Source organism: Chrysochloris asiatica, unplaced genomic scaffold (genome assembly GCF_000296735.1).
Source record: "Chrysochloris asiatica unplaced genomic scaffold, ChrAsi1.0 scaffold00005, whole genome shotgun sequence".
Taxonomy (NCBI): Eukaryota; Metazoa; Chordata; class Mammalia; order Afrosoricida; family Chrysochloridae; genus Chrysochloris; species Chrysochloris asiatica.
The window spans coordinates 2,337,962-2,347,923 of record NW_006408523.1 but is presented as its reverse complement, the minus strand read 5'-3'; the positions used below and the strand labels follow the sequence as shown (position 1 = coordinate 2,347,923).

General features: G+C 49.2%; 1 protein-coding gene across 1 annotated transcript; it reads right to left on the bottom strand.

The window, feature by feature from the left end:
- Window positions 1-1,862: 1,862 nt before the first annotated feature.
- POLR1D (polymerase (RNA) I polypeptide D, 16kDa) lies at window positions 1,863-3,303 on the bottom strand. The gene is made up of 2 exons (XM_006832041.1): window positions 3,278-3,303; window positions 1,863-2,235 (listed from the first exon to the last, which is right to left on the bottom strand). Exons 1-2 carry the CDS (start codon window positions 3,301-3,303, stop codon window positions 1,863-1,865), a joined length of 399 nt encoding a protein of 132 aa, XP_006832104.1.
- Between the last annotated feature and the right edge of the window lie 6,659 nt (window positions 3,304-9,962).

Below are 9,962 nucleotides of genomic sequence, written 5' to 3'. Positions count from 1 at the left end.
ACACTACTCACCCAGAATCCTTTGCTCTCCCCCTTCACCCTGTGGTTTTTTAATATCACTCCCCAGAGATTTTCCCCAACTTCCATCCCTAAAGCAGTCTCTTCACGTTTCTTTAATTCTTTCACAAAATTATTTTTACTTCACAGAAAACTTATTTTTTAAAAAAGTCATTCCTAATATATGAGTAAGACCCCAGGTCGAGCAAACACCAGGCGCTCAATAGGAGTTTACTTCACAGAAAACTTATTTTTTAAAAAAGTCATTCCTAATATATGAGTAAGACCCCAAGGTCGAGCAAACACCAGGCGCTCAATAGGACACCATCTTCATTTAGAGAAGCTGTGGGAAATGTCACTTTCAGGGCGGAGGTCTGATGTGAGAACACAGCCAGTATCTGTCACCGTGGCAGGTGATGGGCTCACACACAGAGCAGTGGGCAGCCCGACAACAGCACTCTAGATGAGGACGAGGAAACATCAAGATTCTAACACAAAGCTCCCAAGTCCCCAAACCAACATGGGGTATCTTGATGTGTGCGTGCTGACCCAGAATCAGAAGGAAGTATTCCAGGAAACAAAGCAGGAACAATGTAAACAGTCCAAAGGGGTGGAGTGTCCAAGGGGACACGTGGATTTAAGGGAAATGAAGAGTCATGTTGGGTGGGGGTGGGACAGGTATGAGAACTATGTTGGAATGGTAGCACAGATAGATCTTGGACAGGAATCACGAAGATTTTTAAGTTTTTAAAAAGTTACTTTTCCCCCACCTGGAATGTTCCTTAGCCTTGTCCTTCCTGTCTCTTGAATAGAGTTTTTTTCTATGTAAACCTGAGCTTTATCTAAAGACCTAGCTGAGAATGAAAAGGCCATCTCATGTTTTGCCTATGATTCGAATCTTTCGGCCTAACTATTTTTATTATAGGAAATATGCAACAAATCATTTGCCATTCAACAATCCTCAAAGAACAATTCATTGATATTAGGTATGTTTATCATATTATTCAACCAACAACAGAATCCACTTCATTTCCAAATTTCTGACTAAATTTCTTACTAGTATCCTGACATTCAAGCAGAAAACTATCCTAGCAATGTTAAAGGAAAGATGGAGCCCAAGACCATGCAAATCTCTCATGTTTTTAAGTGCCATCGAGTTGTTCCCAACTCACAGCGAGCCTGTACAGGGTTTCGAGGCAGTGAATATTTACGTGAACAGACCGACTCATCTTTGTCCCATGAAACGGCTAGTAGGCTTGAACCACTGACCTTGTGGTTTGCAGTCCAATGTTTATCCTACAAAAATCTCTCGTGGGAAAGCAAGCAGAATTCACAGCATTCCTTCAAATTATCCCCAACTTTACCCAATGCAAGAAGGATTCTTTCACTTAAAACAAAAAACAAAAAAATCTAGCAAGAAACCAACATTTTACCTTCCATACCTTTTTTTTTTAAATTAACCAATCTGTCTAGAGCCGTATTCTATTGTATCTTCCTTTCCCCCATTACAGCCATGAGTGCATATTCCTTTTAAATTCTCCATTCAAAACTTTGTCTTAAGCCTGATTTCTTACACTTTCCTCATTTTCAATACTGGCTCAATTCAAAGAAGGAAAAATAAGAATCATCCCTTGGTGTCATTTGGTTGCCAATAACAGAAACCACTCAGAGCATTTGAAATAAGAGAGCATTTATTCCAAGAATAAAAGAGTTAGTTAGTTGCAGGGAATTCCATAGCTAGCCTGGGTCAATTGCATGCTTTTTCCTACAGACTGAATTACTTTAATCACACAACTTTGCTTCTGGGTTCTGTGTGATCTTGAAGAAGAGATCCTAGAATCTCCTCTTTCTACACTGTATAAGGTGCTAGAATGCAGATTCACTTCTGGCTTTTTGGTCCTTATAGTTCTTTATGCTGGCCTCAAACTTGTCAAGCGCATGCTGGCAGACATTCATGAGCTCGTTCAAGCCCCTTTGAAAAGGTTCAACAGCTGCAAGACCACCTCGCGTCTGAATGCGCAAATTAATTTTGTTCTCCAAAGGATGGGTGGTCGTGTACCCACAAAATTCCACGTCCGGATTCTTCATGATCATGTAACGCAGAGCATTTCCTAGGGTATGGTCCTCTTCGTGCAAGACGAAGGTCACACAGTGTCGATCTGTGCCCGCTGCCTGGACCATCCCCAGAACACTCTTCCTCTCGTCTTCCGCCATGGAGGTCTTCCGTCCATGTATTTTTCTACACACACATTTTTTTATAAAAATGAGATCACACTGGAGTTTTGTAACTACCTTGCCCACCCACGCCCGTTCTACATCCCAAAGACAACACACTACCACTGGAACCCACTCTAACCACAGACAACTATTGCTCCCTTTCTTTTCCTGTCTCCACCAATTCATTCCATCAGTAAGTTTCAATATCATCTCCAGTTGTTTCGGACTCCATTTGACCCTCCGTATGGCCACAAGGAGATCTTAAGACATACGCGGGCACGTGTGCAAAAGTATTATCGTGGTAGACTCTGGAGAAAGAGATGAGATTAGAATAGGGTGGAACAGGGGTTCTCCCAAACTCTTTCAACTCCATCCTGCTGGAGGATGGAGCTGAAAGGGTATGGGAGAAAGCCACTGCTGGATCTACATATCATGGATGCAAGGGACCTAGCTATGGATTCCAGAGGGTGCAGAAAGAGCAAAGCCCAAGTGAGGGAGAACTCAAGTGTGTTTTACTAACAGTTGGCACAGAGAGAGCAAGGCTAGGGAGCTAGCCATGATCAGGATCTGTCTAAACACTCCAACACCATTAACTCAGGGAGCAGTGGCCTCGTGCAAAAATTTTACCCGCTAGGTTTATTTACTCTTGCTGTTAACATGGAGAATAAGCGTTGGACTACTAACCAAACACAAGGTCGGCAGTTCGAACCCACCAACCGCTCCGCAGAATAAAGAGGAGGCTGTCTGATCCCATCAAGATTTAGTCATGGAAACCCTATAGGGCAGTTCTACTCTATCCTATAGGATCGCAATGAGTCGGAACCGACTCCACGGCAGTGGGTTTGGTCTGGGTGGCTCTCAGGTGGGGATTTTCCTCTGGTCTCGCAATTTGCCTTCCCTTCTAGAGATCTAGCTCCAACCCCGGCCCTCCACGGCCCTCAACCCTTGCCTCTCTTCTCTGAGCCCCGGCGCAGGCCTATCCTGCGGGCCGGGCGCGGAGGCCGAGGCCCTAGGGCCTCACGCTCGGGCGCAGCCGCTCTCCCACCCGCCTCTTCGGCCGTTACCTCTCCAGCTCCTGGTCCTCTTCCATCGCGACGGTAAGTGCCGGGCCCCTCAGGTGGTGCTGGCGGACCGGAGGCTCAGGATCATATCGCAAAACGTGCAAACGAAGGAGGCAGGCAAGCAGGCAAACAGGAAGGAAGGACTGACGGAAGGAGCGGGGACGGAAGGAGAGAGGAGGAGCTGCTTCGGCGCGGCAGGGCCCGGCCGATGGGCGGGGCGGTGGAGGCTCCGCCCTAACCCCGCCCCCGGCTCGAGCAGGGCGGCTCCAGAGGCCAGCGCGGCTCACCTGGTGCTCGGTGGGTAGCCAACCCGCCGAGCCCGAGGGGCGGAGAGGTGGGCTCCAGCGCCAGTCACCTCTCCAGGCCTGTGCACGCCCAAGTTCAGCCCTGACCCTCTTCTGCCAGGTGTGGGCATAGTGGGTGGGGCCTTACCTGCCGCCCCAGAATTACCTTTCTCTTTGGAGCCAGGCCGCTTTCTATCTGGGTGCTCGGTCCCCCACCCCTCTGGTAGTCTTCCTGGCAAGACTCTAGGAGCACTCGCGGGAATTGAGGTCTAGAGAGTGCGTCAAGTTTATCGAGACACCTTTTAAGAAAGGGGGCGGGTAATGTGCTAAAAGGACGAATTTCACAACAAAATGACAGTGATTTCAGACAGTATTTGGCGGGGATCTTGAAGATGCGAAACGTATCTCAAGTGGGCCAGAGGACAAGTATCTGCCTTTATTTTGGGGGGGGGGGTAGAGGAAGGGAGTAGGAGAGTTTGCAAGAAAACTGGGTCTCCCCGACCTTTTCTCCCCTGATACTACATTCCCGATTCTACAATTTGGGCTTCTTTGCCCACTTCTCCTTTTGGATCCTTAAACCTCCTCACCTGCGGAACCTCCTGCTCACCTTTGTTCCCAGGTGCCCCTGTCTCCGCCCAGGCAACCCGTCATCACCCGGAACCGTTGCCCGCCTTCCTTCTTCGCTTGCCGTCCCTCCAGGTGTTCTTCGCCAATGACCCAGTCTTCCTTCCCATTCACCTGCTTCCCTGTCCCCTCAAGTGTCCTCTGCCAGCACACCTACGTTGCTTCATTTCTGCGCCACCTGTTTTCCTAGCCTCCTCCCAGACACCCTATACTCCCATCCCTCCCCCGCGGCCTCGGTATCCACAAGGCGCTAGGGGACCCTCCACGAGTGGGTCTTCCGCGGGGAAATCAGGCGAGCTGCAGGGACAGCCCGCACCGGTGGGGGAGGGAGGGCGGCCAGAGAGCTCACTCAAACCCGGGAGTGACGGTCTCGTTCCACCCCGCCCCCGGCGCGCTCGGATAGGCAGAGCTGCTTCATGACCCGCCCCTTCCACGCCCTGCGTAGCCTCGGATTGGCTCAGGTGCGTGTCGGGATGGGCGGCTCGGCTCCGGCGCTCGCCCCCGGGAAGGCAGCAGGGGCGGTTGAAGTGAAGTCTTGGCCGGAGTTTGGTGCTTGCCGGGAGACCCGCTGCGGGAGCCTGGAGGCTGAAGGCGGCGGCTGCGGTGGCGCTTCCCGCTTCTTCTGCGGGCCGCGGAGAGCCGGAGCCGGCGCGGGGCTGAGGCGCCAGGCAGCCGCGCACTCCCAGTGAGTAACTTTGCCCGTCGCCGCCCGGTCGCGTTCGCTCCCTCAGGTGCGGCGGGCACGAGGCGCGCGCCGGGCGGCAGCGCGCCCCTTGCCGGCAGAACCGCGACCTCCGCAGGTTCGGGCTCGGTCGGCGATCAGACCACCGGCGGAGGGGACGTGGGCTGCGCAGTCGGCGCCCGGCGCAGCCCGGGCAAAGCTCGTCCGGGAAGGAAGCCCGTCCTCCCGGCGCCGGTGCTAGTCCCCTTGGCTGGTTTGGGGCGCGGATCTTGGCGCCGTGTGCTTTTTCCAGGGAGGGGAGCGGTGGGGGTGAGTTGATTTGCTCGGTTTGTGTGTGTCTGCGACGTCCCAGCCGCCTGCCAGCCGAGCTTGTGCCCTTGCAGAGGGGATCGCCGAGAGCGTAGCCCCCTGCCCCAGCCTGTTGCAGGCTCTCGCCCCTGACCTCTCTGTAAGGGAGTGGGAAAACGATCTGCCATCTTCGAGGTGGGAATTGCAAAGAAAGAAAGAAAAGGGCTCTTGGTTCAGAAGCATTTGTCCACGAAGCAAATAACGATCCAGGAAATAGACACCACTTTTTTTTTTTTTTTTTTTTTCTGGAAGCTTTCGGCCACGTTCCAAGAAAGCCGAGGACTTTTTGACTTGTAGGTAGTGTTTATTCTGGAATGTCAGGATATACTTCAAGGTTCTGCATCCAGGTGGTGGGATCTGCCAGGAGCTAAAGTGAACTCTGGCCTGGGCCTTAATGAATTGTATCGATGTTCTCTTTTTCAAAATCCCGGAGATGGGAAGGAAGAGGAGCAGAAAGCAGAGTTGGTTCAACTGGAGGAAGCCGTAGTGACCCCGGTTTATCGGAAGTGCCCTCACTTTTTAAGGATTTGCTGTTCTTGCGGCCATCGTCTTTAGTGGAAATTGGCTTTAGTCCCAGGACAGAGTTGCCGTTTTCTCTAGCATGTCCTGTGACGTAGTATGGGGGAGCTGGATTCCTATCGATCGATTTCCATTATTTTGGTAGATTCGATACCTCCTGCTTGCTCTTATAGAAAGTGTACCAGGGGACTCCAAAATATTCGGGGGAAAACTCCGTTTTCTTTCACTCCCATTTTCCACGATCCTTTTGCAGCCTCCTTACTTTGTCAGGTAAAGAATGAAGAAGGGAATCTAGTTTTCTTGAGCCATGAAGAGGAAAACGTGCTTTTTAGTTGGTCCAAGTCATGTATGTGGGTTTTCCCATAGGGGTGAACTGTTAGCCAGATCTGAATCAAAGTCGAATAACAGGACATTTAATCCAGCTTTCTAATTTGGGTGTTTCATTCCTGATCTTTCCACTCAAATTAGACATTTTCCATGATTTCTTCAGTTATCAAAGAATGGTGTTTCTCTGGAATGCCAGGCACTGGTGGCCAGGAACAGCCTTACCCTGGATTTGCTCACAGTCTCACTTGGAAGTGGATACAGATCTGATCCTAATAACATGAGAGTACTACTTTGAATAAGTAGTGCAGAAATTGAAAGAAGATGCACTTCTGTTGGCTCCTAGTGACCCTATAGGACAGTATAGAATTTACCCTTTAGAGGTTCCAAGATTATCTACCTTTAACAGGAGCCTCATCTTTCTTTTGTGGAGCAGCTAGTGGGTTGGAACTCCGACCTTGCAGTTAGCAAACTCACACTAAGCCCACCACCACCAGGGCTCCTTCTCGCTAAGTGCTGTTGAGTTGTGACTCGTAACAACTCTCTCTGGGATGTCTGAGACTGTGAGTGTTTACGAGAGAATATAGCCTCATCTTTCTCCTGAGGAGAAAGTGGGTTTGAACAGCTAACCTTGTGGTTAGCAGTCCAGTGCTTATTCCATAGCATCACCATGGTTCCTTTGGAACTTCAAAGAGGGAGCAGATTCCATCTGGAGTGGGTTAGGGAAGGCCTGACCAGGGACTCTTCGATTAGAAGTCAGGTTTTGCCAGAGGGATAAACATGCAGGCCTCGGGCAAATACCACTATCTCTGGAGGGTTGCTTTATGAGGTCTGTTTTGGCTAATCAGCCAAAGGACACAGTGTCTAGGATTGGAGTAGTTGTTGTTAAGTGCCACTGAGTCAGTTCACACCTAGGAGCGGGCCTGGTGAACTTGAACCTTGAGGTTCAAACCCACTTTGCAGTCCTGTGCATAATTATCAATAGTTATGAGCTGATTGGAGTCCTGGTGTGGCGCTGTGGGCTAATGTGCCAGATTGCAAAGTTGTCTGAACTGCAGGGTCAGTGGTTCAAGCTCACCTGCTGCTCCTTGGAAACCCTATACAGGGTCGCTAGGGGTTGGAATCAACTCGATGGCACTTAACAACAACAACAACACACCTCCTACAGCTGTAATTCTATATGGAAGATATATGTAATTTTTCTTTTCACAATCAGCTTCCTTGGGCAAGGGTTACATGGAAAGGAACCCTTTTATTCGCCTTAGAAATCTTGTTGTATTTGGAACTGGGAGGGTGGGCCCGAAGTGAAGTTTGTTACTATGAGGTATAATCAACACAACAGCAGTTGTAATCAACCATGGCAGGTATAATCAACACAATGGAGGCTGAGTGGGTTAAGCATTGGGCTGCTAACCAAAAGGTTGTCGGTTCGTGCCCACCCTGTCACTTCTCAGGAGGAAGATGAGGCAGTTTGCTTGGAAGCCCTAAGGAACAGTTGTACTCTGCCCTGTAGTGTTCTGATGAGTCAGTTGGGGTGTTTTTTGTTTTGATTTATATGACAAAGAAGATTTGGAGTCTGGAGGCAATGAGAAAGAAGGGCAGAGAAGGAAAGAAAGGGGCAGGGGAGAGCCAGTCAGATCTCAGAGCTGGGAGCTCCTGGGATGAGTGATACAAATGTATTTTAAGGGCAGAAATGCCTAATGCTCAATTATCAATAGTGGCATTGTTAATATAAATTCCTCTTCTCCCTCCAAGTCTTCAATAAAGCTTACCTCAACCACAAAGGCCCTATGTAAATATCCCGCCTTACTCTTTTGTTATCAGGAATGGCCAGTCCCCATGCTCCATAAAGTTGAGGCTCAGTATGAAAAGAGGAAGACCCTCAGTGGCTGCAACTATGGGCTCAAGCACAGCAAAACAGTGAGGATGGCGCAGGACAGGGCAGTAATTCATTCTGTGGGACATGGGGTCACTGAGTCACAACCCACTGGATGGCACCTAACAATTCTTTTGTAGTTCCTGTTGGACAGCTGTCTCGATCCAACAGCGACATTGTGCACATTTCAACCATCCGCCAGTACCTGCCATCGAGGGATTGTGACACACAGTGACCCTGTAGGGCACAACAGAACAGCCCCACTGCGTTTCCAAGAGGAGCAAAAAGCATCATCTTTCTCCTGCGGAGTGGTGGGTGGGTTTGAACTGCCAACCTTGTGGTGAACAGCCCAAAGCTTGTCCAAAAGGGCTCCTTAGTACCTCGTTGGGTTAGTCTGAGACTGAAAAATTAATCCTCCTCCCTTCCCCATCCCCCTCATCAGTTGCTTTTACCTGCTCCATCATGTACTTGCCAAGGTCCCCGTAGCTCATGAATGTCATCATCACTACAGGAACAACTAATATTTACTGAGCACTCAGAGTACACGAGGCACTCAGCCAACGGCATGACACGCGCAATTTCAGTTGCTCCTCAAATGGACTTCCTAAAGCCCGGCAAGATAGCAATTCTGGTTGTAAGTTGCGAATGTGGAATTCCACTCTCGTTCTGACCCAGCTCAACCACGAGGCACTCAGCCAACGGCATGACACGCGCAATTTCAGTTGCTCCTCAAATGGACTTCCTAAAGCCCGGCAAGATAGCAATTCTGGTTGTAAGTTGCGAATGTGGAATTCCACTCTCGTTCTGACCCAGCTCAACCACCACCTCTAATGGCTCCAGACTAAACCCTAGAGATCACCCTGATCTCATTAACCCCAGTCACTTAGTGAGTGCAGTTAGCTAGACCTTCCCACAGCCTCTCCCAGAGGACAGCTAGACAAGGATTACTACAGGTTTACTCTGGGCTGAGCTCTGAGCTGGGTATTGTACATACTTGACCCACTTTTATCCCCTATGTCCTACGAAGAAATGAAGGAACTAAGAGGGGACATAGTTAACGATTGTGCCAACGTCAAACCCAGGTGGTGTGACTCTAGATTGGGGGATGCTGAGGCTGGAACCTCTCCCGCGAAGGTTTAAAGACTTGGAAAGCCTATACAGGGTTGCTATGAGTCGGAACCGACCTAATGGTACTTATCAACAACTCAGTCTCCTTTTGTATTTCTTGTGGAACCCCCACTGCCCTCTACTCAGGCTGCGGCAGAGATCTTTCTGGAAATGTAGATGCTGGCATGACAGCCTCATGCTCCTGATGACTGACAAGATAACGTTCAAATTTCTGAATTTGGTCTATGAAATCCTTCATGTTTCAGTTCAAAACAGTTGTGCCTTCGCAGGCAAGGCAAAGAGCTAAGCATTCCAACAGGAGTAAGGTTTTCCTTATTCTCTGTCCAGCTTTCGCATGTATATGAGGTTATTGAAATTACCAAGGCTTGGGTCAGGCGCCCCTTAGTCCTCAAGCTGACATCTTTGCTCTTCAACACTTTTAAAAGTTCCTGTGCAGCAGATTTGCCTAATGCAATACGTCGTTTGATCTCTTGACTGCTGCTTCTGTGAGTGTTGATAGTTGATCCAAGAAGAATGAAGTCCTTGACAACTTTAATCTTTTCTCCATTGATAATAACATTGTTTACTGGTCCATAAGAGACGATTATACACATGGACCTCACCAGATGGAATACATAGAAGTCAAATTGACTACATCTGTGGAAAGAGACGATGGAAAAGCTCCATCTCATCAGTCAAAACAAGGCCAGGGGCAGACTGTGGAACAGACCATCAATTACTGATATGCAAATTCAAACTGAAGCTGAAGAACATGAAAACCAGTCCACGAGAGCCAAAAATTTGACCCTGAATATATCCCACCTGAATTCAGGGATCATCTGAAGAACAGATTTGACACACTAAACACTAAAGATCGAAGAACTCCCTAGCTAGGCCCATATTGACCCCATTGCAGGACCTGGA